Source organism: Terrapene carolina, unplaced genomic scaffold (assembly GCF_002925995.2).
Source record: "Terrapene carolina triunguis isolate 2854851 unplaced genomic scaffold, T_m_triunguis-2.0 Scaffold714, whole genome shotgun sequence".
NCBI classification, from domain to species: Eukaryota; Metazoa; Chordata; order Testudines; family Emydidae; genus Terrapene; species Terrapene triunguis.
The window spans coordinates 5,811,445-5,832,745 of record NW_020665065.1 but is presented as its reverse complement, the minus strand read 5'-3'; the positions used below and the strand labels follow the sequence as shown (position 1 = coordinate 5,832,745).

Genomic DNA, 21,301 nt, shown 5'->3' with positions numbered 1-21,301 from the left:
TATGCCCTAATAAATCTGTTAGTCTTTAAGGTGCCACCAGACTCCTCATTGTTTTTATAAAATTACTAGGGTACTTTAGCTGATTTAAGTGAATAAGCAAATGAATCTGAATATCCTAGCTGAGTTGCTTGCTAATGAATACATCAAACTGCATAGCTTAATTATTAAAAATTATATAAAATGCCAGTTCATAATTTTCATGTTTATTTTTCTTCTCATACGCATTGCAAAGGGGAGATGAAAACCTTGACTATAGCAACAAAATTTGTACTTCAAAATTACAAGAATGGACACATCTCATATCAGCTGATTCATCCCCTTCTATTTAATGCTGGGCAATAGGGGTCTCTGTTCATAAAGTGATGTTTTTCTTTCAAAGGAAAAGCCTCTTTATAAACAAGGAGCAAGAGCTTTGGGGGAAATAAAAAATATCACAGTCAAAGCTGGGGATGAGGGAGGGGAAAAAGTTAGTGGTGGGGAGAGAGAAGGGGATGAAGTTCCTTAGGTGTAGAGATAAAAGGTTTGGGTCACGGTTACCATGCTAGCTAAGTGCACCTTTGTTCCCTTTCTGGTCTCTGAGTGTTCCCCTCAGCTGTCAGGCCTCATACTTTCACCTATCCTGGGGTGAAATTCCACAATTCTCCCACTCTTAGATCAGGCCCGGGTCCCAGTATCCTGTGTATCAACAGTACTTACCCCACAGGTGCCAACTTTCCATTGTGTCAGAGACCACCAGCTCTGCCCAAGACGCCACCCCCACTCCACCCCTTCCCTCAAAGCCACACCTCCGCCCTGCCTCTTCCTGCCCTGCCTCTTCCCGCCCTGTTCCGCTCCTCCCCCGCACCCTCCTGCATGCTGCCAAACAGCTGATTGCAGTGGGTGGGAGGCGCGGGAAGGGAGGGGGAAGTGCTGATCGGCGGGGCCCACCGGTAGGCAGGAGGCACTGGGGGAAGAGGGAGATGCTGATAAGAGGGCTGCCAGTGGGTGCTTGGCACCCACCATTTTTTTCCCCTTGGGTGCTCCTGACTAAGTCCCAGTACCTGCACTTCTTAAGGACATAAGAACAGCCATAGGGGGTCAGACCAACGGTCCATCTAGCCCAGTATGCTGTCTTTACACAGTGGCCAGTGCCAGATGCTTCAGAGGGAATGAACAGAAGAGGGCAATTACCAAGTGATCCATCCCCTGTCGTCCAGTCCCAGCTTCTAGCAGTCAGAGGTTTATGGACACCGGGAGCAAGAGGTTGTGTCCCTGACAATCTTGACTAATAGCCATTGATGGACCTAGCCTCCATGAACTTCTCATTCTTTTTTTGAACCCAGTTATACTTTTGGCCTTCACAACATCCCCTGGCAGCAGGTCCACAGGTTGACTGTGCATTGTGTGAAGAAGTACTTCCTTATGTTTGTTTAAAATCTGCTGCCTATTAATTTCATTGGGAGATACCTGGTTCTTGTGTTATGTGAAGGGGTAAATAACACTTCCCTATTCACTCTCTTCACACCATTCATGATTCTATAGACCTCTATCATATCCCCTCTCGTTCATCTCTTTTCTAATCTGAACAGTCCCTGTTTTTTTTAATCTCTCCTCATATGGAAGCTGTTCCATACCCCTAATAATTTTTATTGCCATTCTCTGTACTTGGTCCAATTCTAATATATCTTTTTTGAGATGGGCCAACCAGAACTGCATGCAGTATTCAATGTGTGAGGGTACCATGGGTTTATATAATGACATTATGATATTTTCTGTCTTATTACCTATCCTTTTCCAAATGGTTCCTGCATTCTGTTCGCTTTTTTGATTGCAGCTGCACATTGAGCAGATGTTTTCAGAGAACTAGCCATGACTCCAAGATCTTTCTTCAGTCGGAACAGCTCATTTAGACCCCATCATTTTGTATGTATACCTGGGATTATGTTTCCTATATGCATTACTTTGCACTGATTAACATGGAATTTAATCTGCCATTTTCTTGCCCAGTCATCTAGTTTTGTGAGATCCCTTTGTAACTCTTTGCAGTCAGCTTTGGGCTTACCTATCTTGAGTATTTTTTTTTTATTGTCTGCCAACTTTGCCACTTCACTGATTACCCTTTTTCCAGATCACTTATGAATATGTTGAACAGTACTGGTCACAGTACAGATCCTTGGGGACCCCACTATTTACCTCTCTCCACTGTGAAAGCTGACCATTTACTCCTACCCTTTGTATTCTATCTTTTAACTAGTTACTGATCCCTCTTCCCTTCAGGCATCTGTGACCATATTGAATACAGTGAGCAGACAACCTTCTTTACTGTTAAGATTTAACAGTAGAAACAAAGTATTTAGAGAGAAACTATTTTAAAACAGTCTTTATGCATGTCTGTCTTACCCAAAGGCTTAGCAACCCCTGAGGGTAGCTGAGGCAGGCCTCACTTCTTCAAATGCCGCAATGGGTGCCTGTGTGTGTGTGTGTGTGTGTGTCATAGAATCATAGAAACGTAGGGCTGGAGAGGGATGCTGAAAAGTCATCAGATCCAGCCCTCTGTGCTGTGGCAGGGCCAAGTAAACCTAGACCATCCCTGACAGATGTTTGTCCAACTTGTTTTAAAAATCTGCACTATTTTAATTGTATTGAGTAACTGGTTGCCATAGGGCTTGTCTACACTGGCGCTTTACAGCGCTGCAACTTTCTCGCTCGGGGGTGAAAAATCAACCCCCCAAGCGCTGCAAGTTTCAGCGCTGTAAAGCGCCACTGTAGACAGTGCACCAGCACTGGGAGCCGCGCCCCTCGTGGAGGTGGGTTTTTTTAGAGCGCTGGGAGAGCTCTCTAGCGCTGTGCTGCGACTACACAAGCCACGTTGCCAGTGTGTAGACAAGCCCTAAGTTCAGTCTGTTCTCCTGAGGTAGGGAAAGAATCACTTTTTAATCCAGTTAGTTCCTTTATCTCCTCAGATCCTGTGGCTTCAGGCCCTGCTAGCCAAAAACCAGTCCAATGGGCTCAGTGGAATAGCAAGCTAGTGACCTCAGAGCCAATGGCTCTTCCATTGTCCTGTAACAATCCTCAAGTATTTGCTGTTCTCTTGAGCCATTGTTTCACCTCCTGCTTGTTTTTACACCCCATTTCTGATTAAACTAAATCAATATAGTCAGACGGTAAATATCCCAGTAAACAAGTCACATGCAGTATTTATAAATTATCACAGAGCAGCCCCACTTCCTTCACAGCTTGTTTTCACTGATGGTATGATTCACTACCATAAGTCACCATATGTTTTCATATATTCAAAGAAAAAACTTGGTTTGTTGTTTTCACCAAGTGAAAAGTACTTCTTAATAATGATTTTAAATTGGTCAAATCAGTCCTTACATAGGCAAAATTCCTGTTGGCTTCAAATCTCTTTCAGTCCCGCTATGCTGTGTATCATGAATTCACCCAAACCTCTTTTTTGGGACTGTTCTTATCTTTAAAACATCAATCAGTCTACTGAAGCTGTAGTACATGCTGTCAAGGAATAAGTATTAGGATCATCTTCTCTCTCTCTCTCCATTATTATTATTATTTTTTTTTAAAGAAAGTCTAGCTGGCACAACAGCAATGGGTAAATGCATGAGCTGCTTGCACTTTATAGATCTTTTGTGCACAAAAATATGAAGAGGAAATTTATCGGGGGTTATCTGCAGAGGTGGGCTGGACTCATTTGGAAAGGTTGAAGTACTATCAGCTCTGTATTTACCTGGCTTTCATTGTGATAGTTAGCAAATATAGCTATTGCTAGGTCACAACGAGACAACAGTGTATGTCTAAAAAAGGAATAATGTGCTATAATGCAGTAAAAAAGAGGAAATAATTAAATACTCACTCAGTAATTTCAGAAGCAATTGTTCTGTCCCAAGAATAAACATTATGTACAGATTCCTAAGCCCGCATCAAAATAACTTCCTGGGATAAGTTAAGGAGGCACCTGGGTTTATCTATTCCTGTTCCCTCTGTTATGCAGGATGTCAGAGCAGATATCATAATGGTTCCTTTTGGCCTTAAAATATATTAATCTGTTCATTGTTCGATCCCTAATTTCTTAGCTAAGTGTGCAAAGATACTTGCAGCAAATATTACAGGTAAGATGTCAAGTGGCCTTTTTCTTTATTCACTAATGTAGATTATTTTTTAAACACAGGATCCTTCCTATTTTGTCCCAGTAGTCGTGTAAAATTCACATTTTAGCTAGTAGTCAACTGGATCCTCTGAATGGTTCATCCTGGGGGGGGGGGGGTGTTCTCAGAGTATTATGCCTTCCACTGAGAACAGCAGATTCCATCTGCTCCATACAGAGTCTAAAATAAACTATTTTTAGTTTCTTCTTCTGGATTTCCCTTAAGTACTTCTCAAAAGCAAACGAGTTTTACAATATTTTAATAGAGACTTTTATGAAAGAGAGCTGTGCCTCCTGTGGTGACAGATAAGAACCATTTCTGAGTGGCTTGGGGAGTTGGAATATTAATGAGCATTCAGGGATAAACTTATGGCCCTGATTGAATCACATGCTTAAACATGTGCTTACCTTCATGCGTGTAAATAGTCCTATTAAAGTCAAGGGGATTGCTCACATGCTTGCAGTTAGATGTGCTAACGTACCTTCCTGACTCAAGCAGGGGTACCAGAACTATTTTTATAATGGGGGTGCTGAGAGCCATTGAACCAAACTGTAAACCCTGTATCTAATGAAAACCACTTCAAGCCAGGGGGTGTGGCAGCACACCCAACGCCCCTACTTCCAGCACCTATGGACTCAGGGCAGGAAGAAAACTACATCCCTGTGGGAATCTTCAGTTCACTTTAGATCAAATGGGACTGATCCCATCCCAGGTGCTCAAGGAAAAGAGAAAATAATGCAGCGTCTCTCTTTCTCTGTGTAATTGCAGCCTCTTCTTTCATAGTTAAAGAGATGGGGTAAGGAAGGGCAAGGAGGACCTGGGACCAGGGGGAAGAGGGAAGCACCCTGCATCCTCTTAAAGAGGTAGCACAGCAGCTGCACCTAACTGCCTGCCCAGGAATTCTGAGATGCTGTGCATCTGACACCCAGTGCCTTCTGCAGAAATGTGGGTGGAACAGCCCTGCACCAGAGTAAGATATGATCTCATATGCTTGCACAGCTCCCTGTTTCCCAGAACAAGACTATGGGTTAATGCCACTATTTACCCCAACGAAGCTCATTTTCTTCCCCCAATACATTATTTATTAAAAAGAACAGTGCTCAGTACACTGTGAACAACATTAAAATGAAGGAAGCCATGATATCTGAACATGAGGTATTCAGCTGTACTTTTCCCAAAGCAGTTGCCTGGGACCATCTTGCCACCTACTGGAACTATGTAAATATACATTCCTATAGAAAGTTGTGCTTTTTAACTTCTACGAGCAGCATGAAATAACTCAGAAACCACTACACTCTGAAACCAGTACTCTGGATATTGGTAGCATACAGCCAAAAAATGATTATTTAACATGATATTTTATTAGGTACCATAGGGCAAATAAATGCCCAATTCTGCATTCTCTACCTACTCAAAGCTCTCCTGTCAGTATGTGTATGGGGCAGGATTGGACCCTGAGTTTGAATGCACATCTGGCTATAAAATGTGTGTAATTGAGGGCCAGATTCTGGTGAAACCTGTGTAAAGCCAAAGTAAATCCACTGAAGTCAATGGGATTGGTTGAAGTGTATGTAATTTGGCTCAGAACTTGACCCCCTGTTTGCAGAAATTTCTCAGTCAAAATGCATGTCATCCTTTTAGGTAACGGGCCCAATCCAGCTCAGTGAGACTTTACAATGAACTTCAGTGGAAGCTGGGTCAGGTCCCTGATTAGAATATCTGAAGAATGTCTGAACTCCTTGGGTGTTTGTTATTCTAAGTTTTCTAGGACAGTTCCTTTCCAATGAGTGGGTGTGGATGGTCCTCACCCTACTTCTATAAGGAGTTCACACTCATAGCCACAAAGGTGTTTAGTCTCCAAACTTTGCCTTAGTGGCTAGCCCAGTCCCCCAAAAAGTCTGCTACCATCTTATATGAAAGGAGAGCTCCTTTAGTTCAAGTGGTAGAGACTGCTGGTTTTGGTGCTGATGTTACTGCATGTGTATTCAATCAGTTCACTCCCAAAGGAAGGGAATGCAGAATTGAAAGTCCCCAGTGTTGCTGCTGATGCATGAGGCAGAATAGAACCGAACTTGCTCTCCTCTATTTGTACTGGATCTGATAATAGCCACATTTCAAACAAATCAAATATTTTCAAGGAGTCATTTTTTTCCTAAGACAAACTGAACAGTCCACTTTATAGTCTGCTCTCAAGTATGAAAAAAAGATAGCACGGAGGTATTTTTCTCCCCAATTTTTTTTTTTTTTAAATAATGCCTCAGCTTGAATACTTCCTTTCAATCTGGCACAAATTAAAATGGCTGAGTTAGAACTCTATCAAAAATGGGGTTTATAATAGGAACATTCTCAGGTCCTTTACTTTAGCTCTAGTGAGCACTGGTTTAATAACTGCCAGTTTATTAGGTTGAGGGTAAATTATTGCATTTTAATCTGCCATTATTCAGCCATCTGAAAAAAAAAAATTGGACTCAGGAACATATTCAGGATTTCCGGCTCTACGCCAACAGAAGTTGGTTGTGTTTCAAAAACAATATGCCAGAGACAATGATCTTACAATATGTTATGCTTGTAATGCTGTTACAACCTTGTTAGATACTCCATAGAGGAAAACTGACATCATCTCCAAAAAGTGCCATCTGCTGACCTTTCTCCCCTGAAATGGAGAGCATCAAATTAAAAATGAATACAGTTAAAAAAAATACTGTGATATTAAGAGACATTAAAACTTAGGACATTTTTGTTAAAATGATTAAGGGGTATTGAATGACCAGTGAAAAAAATCATAATGGAATATGGAGTACTTGTGGCACTGATGAAGTGGGTTTTAGCCCAAGAAAGCTTATACCCAAATAAATTTGTTAGTCTCTAAGGTGCCACAAGTACTCCTCGTTCTTTTTGCTGATACAGACTAACACGGCTACCAGTCTGAAACCTGTCATAATGGAATATGTTCATTTTATGAACATGTTATAAGTGCTGTAAATGTACATAGAATTTTTTTAGGTCTAAACTGTGCTGAAAAAAGAACAAAAGCTCAGCCCTACAGTTCACAGCATCTTTTGTCTAAGGAGCTTCTGTTGCTTTACAGGTTTAATTATTTATTTCCATGCCATGTGAAGTAAGTATCATTATCTCAATTTTACAGATAGGGAAACTAGACACAGAGAGATTTAAGGGCCAGTTTTGAAACCATGACTCTTACTTAAGTGGGACTACTTGTGCAAGTAAGTACTACTCAGCAGGAATAATGGTTGCTAACTCAAGCTCTTTGAGGCTTGCAACGGTTGCAAAGTGAATAAGTGGCAACGTCAGAAACAAAACTTTGGAGTCTTGACTAGTAGTTTCCTACTCTAATGGCTAGACTACAAAAATAGTAGAAAAAAACCCATATTTCCATTCCAGTGATATTATTACTGTTTTATTTGTACTGCTGTAGCACCTAGAAACTCCAGTAAGGGATCAGGGCCCCATTGTGCTAGGTGCTATACAAATATATCAAAAAGACTTTCTATTCTCCAAAAAAAGTGCATAATTTACATATAGGACGAGAATCGACGTGTGGATGAAAGTGACTGGAGGGGGAGCACCACGTAACAATAAGATCATTATGATCAGCAAGACAAGCAGCAGTCACACAGGTCATATATACTAGTGCTTAACATGTATGCAATACTTCTCATCTTCAAAATGCAAATTATGACGGCTCCAGTGGAAGAGGTAAGGAACAGAACCCAGTAGTCCTGATACCTGATCTCATGCTCTAGGTATTAACCAAGTTGCTTCACTGCCTAGAAACAGAAGGAGAAATCAAAAGAATCATGCAGAATCTATAACGAAAAATCTCTGAGTTGAGCCAATGGGCAGGTCAGCCATCCATCTCTCTTTTGACACACTTTGGAGGCTCTGCAGGACAGGGACTCCCTGCAGCTTGTTTTTGAAGCTGTTTAGGCAAAAGTATTTTATTTACTTGTTTGAGTTTTAGTCAGGGTTGGCCCTTTGGAGTTATTCATAATATTGTTTGTTTAGTTATTTCCTTTGTATCTTCATTTTGTTTGTTTTGATTGCCTTTTTCCTCTTGTACGGGTTTATTTAGATAATCTTTGGATTGTGTCTGTTTTCTTAGTGAAATACCTAGCTGAAACAAAAACAATTGTTGGAACATACTATCTGTATCAAATCTATTGGTTTGTCAGTTATGCTCAGATACATTTGATCCTGTCGTCATGTATCTTACCCTTGAAAAGGTTGCAAACCTCCTGAGATAGTAGAGATGTTCTTTTAGCTGAAACTGGAAAATCGCTCACTTGGGAACCTAGATTCTGATCCCACTTTGAGATTTCTCTTTGTAAATGAGTTTATTAATTGACTTGCAACAGATGCCTTTTACTTCTACTGAGGGATGTGGAGACCTCTACTGTTCTAAGAGAGCCTTGAAAATGATTACATAACAATATTAAGTAATGTTTGCTTTTTCAAAAACAGATTTAAAGTATTTGTTAAAGGCCTAAAATTAAGAATGAAAACACTTATACTGAATAGTGGAATACACATGGTATGATCTACCATTGACCTCACTGACTTACCATCTTTCACTGAGGAAGCTACAGAAACAGCATTGTTTTTATGCTACACTGATTCAGTGGGGTGGATCCCTTGCCCCATGCGATTATGACCATACTACTCCCATAGGGTGTTCCAGCTGAGAATGTCAGAGCCCTTCAGAAACACAAATGGACTAAGCTTCCACTTCCAATGGTGGGGTACTTTAGAGAGGGGTAAATCGAGGCACAGAGGTTAAGGGACATGCCTAGCGCCAATTGGTGGTAGGACTGGGAATTGAACCCAGGAATGCTTGTAGCCAGGCCTCACTTCCACTTGCCCCAGCTATCCATCCCTCAGCTCTAACCAGAACCCAGGAATCCTGACCCCAAGCCCCATACCACCCTCTCCTCAGCTACGGCCCACCGGTAGGAACTCTGCTACCCCACCTAGGCAGATTAGTGTCCCTCCCTCTCCCCGCTGGCTGCAGGTGTTCTCCTTGCCCCCTCCTATTTTATGATTGGCTGCCTCGCTTCAGCTCGCCAGGTAACGGATACCGCTCTCTGATTGGCCAGGCCTGGGCGGTATCCCTCTGTGGGCGTGGTTTCAGGTGGGCGGCGCTTGCTATTGGTCGGCAGGTAGGGTGGGAGGTGCTCCAGTGGCTGTTGTGGCCGCTAACCTGCTGGCTTAGGCCGCCATGTTCGGAGTGGTAGCGGCGGCGCTAGGGCCGCTGCACGGGGGTCGCCGCTGAGCCGGGCGCGGGGTGGGAAGTGGGGGGGGGCTTCCGGGGGTGCGGGCCGCCTCCTGAGGGGGGACCCCAGGCGCGGGGAGGAGGGACCGAGTCCGACCCCAACTTCCTGCCGGGACTTCGGGCAACTTCCAGCCCGGGGGCGGGGGAAGCCGGGGCGGGGTTAGGCTGAGGGGCTGTTGGGGGGCGGGGGGGCCCGGGCCGCACTCCTGGGGGGACCCACTTCAGCTGGCGCCGCAGCAGGTAGGAGACAGCCCTCCCCCCACCGCCCCTGTGCTGGGGGGCGTCGCTCCTTCCGCTCGGCTGGTACCCCAGACCTAGAGCCGGGCTGGGGGGGGGGGGGCACCCCCGCGCCTGCCTCCCACCCCCGCGCGGGTAAGGAGCCTGCGGGCACCAAGCAGGGCCACGCTCCCCCCACACCGGCCGTGACCCAGCGCTGCAGGGGGCTTGCCCCCAGCCACTGTGTGCCTGGCCCCCAACGGGGGAGCGCCTCCTCTCCGCAATAGGGAGCTCCCGCATGGGGAAGGCAGACTGTGCCCGGCTCCTAAGCACAGCGACCACAACGCCCTGAGTTGGGACACGGACCCTAGGAATAGGAACATCTGCAAACCAGCTAGTGGGGCCCAGACAGTAAAGGGATCACCACACTCTCTGAACCAGAGCTACCTGGGGAGGAATGACCCCAATATTCAAGGACTGACAAATCCTGTAGGCTATGCCCCCCCCCCCCAGCTGTTACACTCCTGCTTCAATATATACTTGGGGGTTTTTCAGATTATTAAACAGGTTCCTAACTAGGTCTCCCCACCCCCTAAAGGGAGGCCAACATGCAGCTGGAACCTTTTCCTTAGAGACCTAGTTAACATTGGTTTGGGATACAGCACTGTTTCTTCCCTATGGGAAAGTGAAAAACTGTGTGGCATGAAAAATGTGGGACTAGAAGAAGGATGAGTAAACAACTTTTCTGTAAATAAAGTGTCCCTTCCTTTCTCCAGTCTCTTAAAAAGAGCTTTTCTTGCAATATTTTTGGCCAGAAGTGGAAATATGAGAAGTTTTATTAGGAAACTCTGGGGGAAAAAATTGTTCTTGAAGCATTCAGATCCTAGTTTTGCCAACGGTGGAGACAGATTAATGTTCTGACAGTTGGAAGCTTATCTTATCTTCTCTTAACCTGAATAATTTTGTAAAATTAAATTTAACTGGCCCTATTATTTTTTGACATTACTATTTTTTTAATGCTTATCCCTCTGCTTGTTAGGTTCTTTAAAAAGATTTTATAAAGTTAAAGCAAGAGTACTACAAAAGTAATTTAAAAGCTGACATGTTTTTGCAGGACCAGGGTCTTGTGGCGGTGGGTAGTCTCGTTGATTTCTATGGTATATTGTGGGTAAAGTTAGTCATGTGTTTTAGTCATTGCAGGATCTAGCACTACATCTGTACTTTAATGTGTTCCAGTTTTTCTGTGTGTGTTCATTAACTCTCTATTTTTGCTTGTGTGTGCAGGTGGACTGGATATCATTGGGGAAAAAAGAACTTGTAAATTTCACTTGCTACTTCATTGGAATTTAGCATAACATTAGTGATTACTTGTACCCTCCAAACCAGTCAAATCTTTATGCCTGGAACATATTTGTCATTTAGACTTCTGTATTAGTACCATGCCTAGCAGAATGGGATCGAAAATGAATCTGAACAGAGACTTCATCAGAGTAAAAGCACATTATAATGGGTAAGTCATACAGTCCTTTCAGTGCTGCTTTATATGTGGTTTGTCACTTTAGTTACCAGCGAACAATAGTCCATGAACTCATTTAGTAATGCAGTAACCAAAGAGTTGATGGTTCCAATGGATACTAACAAATCATTTTGTGTACAAACAATGTTTGTAAATTTACCTGGATGTTAAAATGTTCATTTTTTTAAATTCCTGAATCTTTATGAATTACTGAGAGATGCATCTGACTTATTTTTGGTTAGCTTGTTTTTGGTTTCTGACCAAATCTGTTTTGAAACAGAAGTGTTGATGTATTTGCTGATCCAGTTTGAAGATTAATAAAACAATGTAGTCTGTTAAACCCAGGCACAGCTAATATATTTAATTGGTTTTCCTTAGGCCCCAGTCCTGCAATGAGTTCTGCATTGGCAGATTTCCATTAAAGTTAGTGGGGCTGTGCTTGCGAGCTGCTGTCCACCTGTATAGTTCTTATTGAAAGTTTGGGGATGTACGCTGTGAGCTCTTTGGGGCAGGAATTGTCTGTGTTTCTACAACACCTATCACAAAAGGGTCCTGATACTAGTTAGCGCTTTTGGGTGCTAATGTAATGCAAATAATAATTTATAGCTGCTATTATACTTGCATAATTAGAGGTATCGTTTCTGTGGTTAAAATTGTAGACTGTGCCAGCAACTGCCATTGTTTGGCTTGATTTCCCCCACCACCACCTTAATGAAAACTCAAAAGGATTGTCTGTCAGAGAAATACTTAGGCAGTTGTGGGAAATAAGTGTTTGGGTTTTAACCACAAATTATTAGTAAATCCAGTAAGAATATTTGCCTGCTATATTTAAAATTCAGTTATTAAAAATGAACTTTAAAAATCCAGTTTACCTTTCACTATTTATGTTGTTGGTCCATGTTGAGTGAAATGCAAACATCAAAGAGTTACAGTTACACCTATTACCTTCACTTTGGTTTATACTCACTTTCATTTCCTGGCAACTTCGCCAGCAGGTTGCTTTTGTTGTTTAGTTTCTAACATTGTAGGGAAATGTTACTTTTTAAATTGAATTTAAAACAATCACGAGAACACTTCTATCTAGTTTTGAATCCTGCGGCCTCCCTTTTTACTAAATATAACTGAGCTTAAAAGTAATTGACAGTGACTTTTTAACTTAGACTTGAGTTTTGGCCTTTTTCCCCGTAAGTTAAAAATATGTCGATCCCCAGTGTATTCATTGTCAGTAATTTGGTGTTTAGTGTAGTTATATTGTTTTTTTCAATAAGCAACCTCGTTTAGTAACAGTTGGAAAGAGGAGGACAAAACCAGGATGAAGAATTTAGTCTTTACAGACTGTGAAAGGGAGTAATAATATATTACTTTACTAAGGCTATGGCTATACTGCACCGCTGTAAACCCTCTAATATAGCTGCTCTAAGCTGAGGAGAGAGAGGTCTCCTGTCAGCTTAATTACTCCAGCCCCTGAGAGCAGCAGTAGTTGTGTAGGCAGGAGAAGTTCTCCCGCTGACATAGCGCTGTCCGCACTGGCACTTAAATCAGCGTAAATTATGTCACTTGGGGTGGCTAATTCACATCCCTGAGCAACATAATTTATGTCAAATTAAGCTATAGTGTAGCCATAGCCTCATACTCTGTTCTGATGCGTTAGTAGGATCGGCAAATAATGCCTTGAAAACAAAATGACTGGGTCCATGGATATATAGGGAAAGTTTTGCTCCTGCAGTGAAATGTGGCATAGTCTTGTGCCTAGGGTGGGGGGACTGGAAGACAGCTCCTTGATTGTAAAACTAGCCATACCATCAACTCTCATTCTAACCGTGAGCCAGTCACTTAATCTCTGTGTCTCGATTTACCCATCTGTAAAATGGAAATCCACCAGAACCTTTCTAATTCACACTTCATTACAGATATGATAATTTGCACATAAAAATATGTCCTCAAATATTTAATGAGGCCTTGTTTATAGTGAGGATTCATGTTAAGACTATCTTTCAAAATATATTGCAGGACATGATATTAAATTTATATAGCTAATATATATTTAATAGATTTGTTTTTATTATAATAGATGTGTAAGTGAATACATGTGAAAATAAATGAGCACAGCATATTTTGTGGTGCATTATTATTGCTGTTATAATGTTGCTCAGTAATTTGTGAAATTTTGATAATCAGCAGTGATTAGTGCTAATTAGCAAGGTTTTACTACCTGACAGGGCTGTTTGAGATTTAATGAGTACTTGTAAACAGCTTTGAGATCTTTGGATGAAAGGCTTGCACCATACAAGTGCTGCTAAGTGTGCCTAGTTTCAGTTCAGTAGAGATCTTTATCCTAAATTTATAAGACAATGTCAGTCTGGGTTTATGATTAAAGGATGTTCTCAATTTAATTATAGTAGCACTAGAGTGGTACTACATGTTTGAGATGTGAAAGCTGCTCTGAAACTGTGTAGTCCACAAATGTTATATCCAATATATATATGCACAACATTCAAACCCAATAAGTGTTTCCGGAATATAAAATGTGTAATTCTCCAAAAGTTTGCAAGGTATATGTATAGGCTTTGTTTAAGAATGAAGCAGACCTTTGAATATTTGAAATTTGTGGTAACATTTGATTCATTACTAGAATTCACTGGAAGGAATGTGAATATCATAAAAGGAATTAGTAAAAGCATTGAGAACATTTTTTGTACTTCCTGCAACAAGTATTCTGTAATTTTCCTGAGTCATGCAGATTGCATTTGTAGACAAAAATGGTTCTTTTTTCTTACAATTCATTCAGAACCTCTGAAGCATTCTAGCCATCATTGTTTAATGTTCTCAGTTGGAGAAGAGCAAAGCATCTGTCCCACTTACAAAGTAGAGGTCCCAGAATTACTGAATTTTGTCTTTGCTTTGTTGACACAAAGTTCTATGTTAAGTAACAGGTTTATGTAAAACAATTTATGGGCTAAAGCATAGCATGATGAGTGTTTCAGTATCTGTTCTGGATTCCTGCTTTCATATCTGCAGATGTAGTAAAACATACTATTTCAGAATTAGTGTCAAGAGTTATTCGGATAGCTGCTAAATAATTTAGAGCGCCAATTGGTAGTACAATATACCTTTTTGAAATTATGATTAAACAACTAGCCTGTTTACGTAAGGACGAGGAAGCTGCAAAAATCATGAATGTTGTGATTGTGTCTCCATGGAGTCTCAGGAGCTATGGCATTTGTATTTCTTGGGTGTAACAGAGTTCCTTATGTAGCAGAAATGACAGCATACGGAAACTGAAGTATAGAGCAAATTTGTGTAATTTCTCATTTCATTTTAAAAAAACATTTTGTTGCTTGTCTAGATTATGTATAATCCTCTGAAGTAATCTACATTAAATCCTATTGACTACAAATGAACTACATGACTCTGGTTAGCTTTGCCCTAGACAGCAAGATTCTAACCTTTGCAATGCCTCATCCCAAGAATGCAAGAAATGCTCTTAATCCAAGTATGTGCCCAACATTGGCCCGTTATGCCGCTTGATGGAGTCTGGTTTCTTAAATCTGACTGTGGAAAAGTGCATATCTAGTGGGATTCTTCAGTAAAGTTTATCAACAAATAGTCTTCATTCAGCTGTGCTCTGACCAGCTGATGTAGTTGTTGGCATTCAGATTTAATGTAGTAGATCTCAAAAGAATATATATAATTGACACTAGTTATTTGGATAAATACTGTACACAATTGCATCAGAAATAGATGCTGCTTGGGCAAAATAACAGTGGAAGTTTTTTCATCTGTACTTCTCTAATTAGTACAAAGAATGGCAGTCCATCTTCCACTTAAAGTTTTAATAATTTAAGGCTTGATCCTGCCATAGGTTTTGCTTCTAATACTCACACTGACTTCAGTGGGAGTTCGGGATATGCATCATGTGGTAGTAATATGCATTCTGGGCCAGATCCTGAAATGGATGTTTGGCATTGAGTAAATTCCATACTCAGGAGAATTCAACATCAGAGGTTGATCTTCTAACTCAGTGGTTCCCAAACTTTAACAACCTGGGAACCCCTTTCACTAAAATGTCAAGTCTCGTGAACCCCCTCCTAAAAATGAATATTTCCAGGGACTTTCTCCTTTACCTGAGTATAAATTATAAAAGCAGTGATCTTGGAAATAAAAAATTTGTTTTTATGACATGCTTATTACACACTATTTAGTATTAATTATTATTTATCATTACAGTATTTTTATTACATTATGAAAATGGCAACACTCTTCCAAGATATCACTTTCGTAGCTTGTATCACTTTGGATAAGGCTGTTATAAGACAAGGCTCCTATGTTTCATCAAGGAGTATCAGATGTGAAACAGCATGAAGGTATTTAAGAAGCCAACTCGGAGTTCCTCCTACACAAGCATTCAGGTCTTGAGCAGTCCAGGCAAACAACGCATGTTACAACAAAGCTTAAACTTGTTCTTCATAATAATTTTAAAAACAATACTAGCTGCCCATTTAATTTTAAAAACAGCAAAAAAATATCCACCTCCCATTCCATTTCTTATAAGGAGTCTTGAAGTTTAAATCTCCTCAGTGTGATAGATATGCTTGCTTTGATCTGCTTAGCTCTTGGAAGTCCTGGGGCTCCGTGCTGCCCAGGGTCTCTAGGGACAGCTCTGTCCGCCATTAAGGAATTTTTTCCTGAGAACCTCCTGTAACATTTCATGAACCCCAGTTTGGGAACCACTGTTCTAACTGAAAGCACATAGATGGAATACCTGAAGTGGATGGTGTCACAGCGCAGGTACACAAAGAGTTGAATCAGTTTTCACCTACAAAACAACATGACTCAATAGTTATGTGATTCTATCCATCTCTCCTGTGTTGTCTTCACTGAGCTAGTTACACGCTGAGTAGAAACAACCTGTAACTTGAGCTGTATTTCATAGTATTATTGATTTCATAGTCAGGTACCTAGAGATACAGGTATGAAGGGCCCTCCACGGAAGTCATATTAGAAATTTGTTGTAACTTTTGGACAGAAGGTGTTTGTTACATATAAATAACTGCTGTTGTTACATACATGAGAGAGATTCTGGCTAAAAGATCATGTGGATATTCTGCAAGTTTTGTTTACTTAATACTGAAGTATGGGACAGTATTAAATTAGATTGACTTTTTTCTGGATCTGTAACTTCTTATGTCCTTTAAAATGTTAGTTTCAAAGGGAAATAATTACATTCTTAATCTCCTACTGTAATCTCATCCCAAAGCATCTTTACAGACATGGGAAATGTAGAGTGTTGCCATTCATTCCTGTCCATGGGTAGTTCTTCCAGTAAGCCCAGCCTGGTCATGTCCCTGTGTACAATGTCCCGCCATCTATTCGGCAGTCAGCTTCTAGGTCTGACCTGTTTTGTTTTTATTATTTTCGTTGGCATACTAAGATTCGTTTGTTCTACAGTGTCCGCATCAGTGTAATCATTCAGTTGCAGCGAATCCCCTTGTGACGGCGCCCCCCATAAGGCTTTATGGAAATATGCTTATGAATATATGTGACATAACTGGAATATTTTCTGTGCTACATATGCTCTGTAACATATCTATGTAAAGGTTATGATCTACTGAATCTATTAATCCTATTTGTATGCATGTATCATTTTTGTACTCAAAGTTATGAATATTGGCCGTGTACTGGCTTGATTTCTAAATAACCTTAGTAGAGCATTTGGTTAGTTGCTGGAGAAAGGAATTCGCAAAGTTAAGTGCCCAATCAGGAAGCACTTAAGGAACAATGCATCTTGGAATGCTCCAATCCACATAAGAAGTCTTCCTGGAGACATTCAAGATACCATGTGGGCAATGGCTTCTGCCTGTAAAAACTGAGTCATGCATGGACATGTGAGTTGCCCAGGTGACTCCAGAACTCCATCTTGGAGCTGGACTTTGCATAGGAGAGAGGAGGGGGTCTCCACCCACAAGAGAGAGACTATTTAAGCCCATGGGAGACCCCTCCATTTTGTCTTCAGCTGGCTAAAGAGAGGGCCTCTCCACCCCCAAAGATACCTGGAAGAAACTGGAACAAAGGACAGTGACTGCAAGGGGTGTGAGTAATTGCTAGGCCAAGACTAAAAGGAGATTAGTCTGTAAAAGGAAGCATTCTGGAACTGGTGAGGATTTGATCTGTATTCAGTTGGATTAGATATAGACTGGCGTGTTTTGTTTCATTTTACTTGGTAGTTCACTTTGTTCTGTCTGTTACTACTTGGATCACTTAAATCCTACTTTCTGTATTTAATAAAATCACTTTTTGCTTATTAATTAACCCAGAGTATGTATAATACCGGGGGGGGGGTAAGGCAAACAGCTGTGCATATCTCTCTATCAGTGTTATAGAGGGCAAACAAAACAGATTTATTTGGGTTTAGACCCCATTGGGTGTTGGGCATCTGAGTGTTAGAGACAAGAACACTTCTGTAAACTGCTTTAAGTTAAGTCTGCAGCTTTGGGGCAAGTAATTCAGACCCTGGGTTTGTGTTGGAGCAGAGAGGCGTGTCTGGCTCAGCAAGACAGGGTGCTGGGGTCCCGAGCTGTCAGGGAAAGCAGGGGCAGAAGTAGTCTTGGCATATCAGGTGGCAGCTCCCAAGAGGGGTTCTGTGATCCAACTCGTCACACCCCTGCCTTGGTGTCACATTTTATTTTCCTTCTAACTTCTTTCTTTATTTGAATACATCATTCTACTTTTCAACTGCCATCTTCTGAAAAGCTCTCATCTCTACTGCCTCCAGCCTTCTGACGTCTGTTTCATTTAATGCAACTGCTTTCAGACCATAGAGTAATACTGTTAGTACAGTGGTGTGATAAATTTTCACCATGGTACTGAAGATAATGGTTTTTATCCATAATTTCATCAGGCTCCATGCAGCACTTGTAGCTAAAGCACATTTCCTTTTAAACCTCAACCTTGATGGAACCATCATCACTAATCAAGCTTCCTAGGTGTACTCAAGATTGTACTTGTTCTATGATTTCCCTGCTGCATTTCAACACTTCATCTGTTGTCCCTTTTCTAGTATGAATCCCAGGCAAGATAATGGAATGGCTGATACAGGACTCAGTTAATAAAGAATTAAAGGAGGGTGATATATTTAATGCAAATCAACATGGGATTATGGAAGATAGATCTTGTCAGATCAACTTGATATCTTTTTATCAGATCACAAGTTTGGTTTATAAAGGTAATAGTGTTGTCATAGTATACTTAGACTTCTGTAAGGCAGTTGACACAGCATTTTGATTAAAAAGATAGAATGATATAAAATTACCCTGGCACACATTAAATGGATTAAAAACTGGCAAACTGATGGGTCTCAAAATGTAACTCTAAATGAGGAATTGTAGAATGGCTGTGTTTCCATTGGGGTCCCACAAGGATCATTTCTTGGTTCTATGCTATGTAATATTTTTATCGGTGACCTGGAAGAAAATATAAAATCATCAACGATAAAATTTGCACATGACACAAAAATTGTGGGAGTGGTAAATAATGAAGAGGACAGGTCATTGATTCCGAGAGAACCGGATTGCTTGGTAAATTGAGAGCAAGCAAACTATGCATGTTTAATATGGCTAAATGTTTACCTCTAGGAACAAAAGAATGTCATCCATACTTACAGGATGAGGGACTCTTGTTGGATTTCCCCAAGACAGGCTACTCCCATCCATCATCCAGGGGACGTGCCTCTATGCTGTTGTATCCTAGTGCAAGGCCTGCTATAATAGTGATTTCAAAGTTAGATGAAGTATTTTCTTCAGATATTTTTGTTCTTTTTTTGGAACACATCAAGATTTATGGTCTCTCTAAGATATTGCCCTAGGGACAATAAATAATATTTATGTTAACAGAAATCAATCTGTTTATTGTCTCATCATAGTGTGTGTTCTTTAGCTATATTCTTCCAAGAGCATACTTTGGTGCTTGAAATAAGTTGGAAATTTTGTTTTTAGTTACAATATTTTTTTTGTCTCTGTATTTTTTCATTGGTTCCTCTTCCTCACTGTACTTGTATTTATTTAAAAACAAATTCTACCAGTAAGAAACATATTAATATCTGAGGAGAGGACATGAAACGTGGCTGGAGTGTCTCTCTATTACCACTTCTGTAAATCAAGTCTCAAAATGGTTCTGAATTACTTATTTAAGCCAGAGGATGGTCCCTTTCATTGATGAATTATTGCTCTCTCCATATTTTCTAATTTCAGTAGTAGCTTTCCACAGTCTGCAGAGGGCTAATTTCCCCTGAGAACTGTATTTCTGAATGACACACCATGTGCTTAGATGTACAGTTTGACGATATGGTCACAGCTCAACAAATCCACCTGTCTGTAGCCTCAGACCACTTATATTGATATATATAGTTTAGATAGATAAACAATAGTTCCATATTTCTTTATATATATTGATATATTGCAGAGGTGGGCAAACTTTTTGGCCTGAGGGCCACATCGGGGTTCCGAAACTGTATGGAGGGCCGGGTGTAGTGTATTAAATTGCTCCCCGTAGGAACAGTGGCACAGCAAGCTGAGGCTGCGGAGGAGGGGGGCTAGCCTCCCCAGCCGGGAGCTCAAGGGCCGGGCAGGACGGTCCCGCTGGCTGGATATGGGCCATAGTTTGCCCACCTCTGATATATTGGCACTACTGTTATCTGTACACAATTGTATACAATTATATTTATTGTTTGTAATTAGATTATGGAACGGATTGCCACATGAAGTTGTTGAGGTTAAGAATTTAGCAAAATTGAAAAAGGGATTGGATATTTAAACAGATAACCAGAGTTGTTACAATTATGGTTAAATATTTTGGGGGGATATTAAATATCATTCTTCAGGTCTTAAGCCAATCTCTGACAATCAGAGATCAGGATGAGACCAAATGTGGGGAGTGCAAACTGATCTATATCTGCCTACTTTAGGATTCTTACGCCTCCTGTGAATTATCTGGTACCAGCCACTGCAATAGACAGCATGCTGGACTAGATGGACCTTGGGTCTGATCCAATTTGACAATTTGTGTGTTGCTATAATTAAAAAAAAAAATGCAAATTTATAAATAATGTTCAATATTTAATCCTATCCCCATTTGTATGTCCTGAGTCCTAGGGCCCAATCCTGTAACCACAAATGTATAGTTCCATTAAGGACATACCTGGGTTAAGCACTATATAAAGATATGAAGACATGGTGAATGGCCTAAAAAGTTTACATACTCCCTATCCTACAAACACTTGGGCTTATACTTGCAGCACTGGGTCCTTACAGGATAACCTCTCTGGGTCAGTGACTGTGACTTTGTATGCACTGTAGTAGCCACATTGGTCCCAGGACATTAGACAGACAAGGTAGGTGAGGTAGTTAATGCCTTTTATTGGACCAGCTTCTGTTGGTGAGAGAGACAAGCTTTCCAGCTACACAGAGCTCTTCTTCAGCTGTGTGTGGCTCGAAAGCTTCTCTCTCTCTCTCCAACAGAAATTGGTCCAATAAAATGTATTACCTCACCCATCTTGTTTCCCCGTCTTTGTGTCTGTATACAGTGTCTGCCCAGGGCCGGTGCAGCCACTAGGCAGACTAGGCGGCCGCCTAGGGCGCCAAGTGGTTGGGGGTGCCAAAAAGCGGTGCCCCCCCAAAAATTTTTAAACAGTGGAGCACCAGGCTGCCGCTGCTCCCTGCCTCCCAGTTCCAGAGAGGCCGCCAGCAGTGTGGCTAGTCCCTCCCCCTGCAACAACCCCGGGCACAGACACATCCCCGCCTGCCAACCCCTTGCAACAGCCCCCCCCCCCCCTGTGCCCCTCCCTCCCCGCCATTGCCCCCCCCGCAACAACCCCGGGCACAGACCCCCCCCCCCCCCGGCCTGCCAGACCCTTGCAACAACCCCCTCCTGCCCACTTCTCCCTTGTGCCACTCCCTCCCTGCCATTGCACCCCCTGCAACATCCCCGGGCACAGACACACCACTGCCTGCCAGCCCCTTGCAACAACCCCCTCCTGCCCACTTCTCCCTTGTGCCACTCCCTCCCTGCCACTGCACCCCCTGCAACGAGCCCCTTTTGCATCTGTGCAATCTCTTCCCTGCCACTACATCCCTGCCCCCTCCA

General features: G+C 41.6%; 1 protein-coding gene across 2 annotated transcripts in view; it reads left to right on the top strand.

The window, feature by feature from the left end:
• The first annotated feature begins 9,628 nt into the window (after positions 1-9,628).
• PRKCZ (protein kinase C zeta) overlaps positions 9,629-21,301 on the top strand; it is a 151,899-nt gene continuing 140,226 nt past the window's right edge. The window contains exons 1-2 of one of the 2 annotated variants that reach the window (XM_026660028.2): positions 9,629-9,672; positions 10,933-11,158. In XM_026660028.2, coding sequence (XP_026515813.1) covers positions 11,088-11,158 — 71 coding nt within the window. In that variant the 5' untranslated portion in view covers positions 9,629-9,672; positions 10,933-11,087. Of the gene's footprint in view, positions 9,673-10,238; positions 10,781-10,932; positions 11,159-21,301 lie in introns of those variants that run through there. The other variant, XM_026660029.2, reaches the window with a different exon arrangement.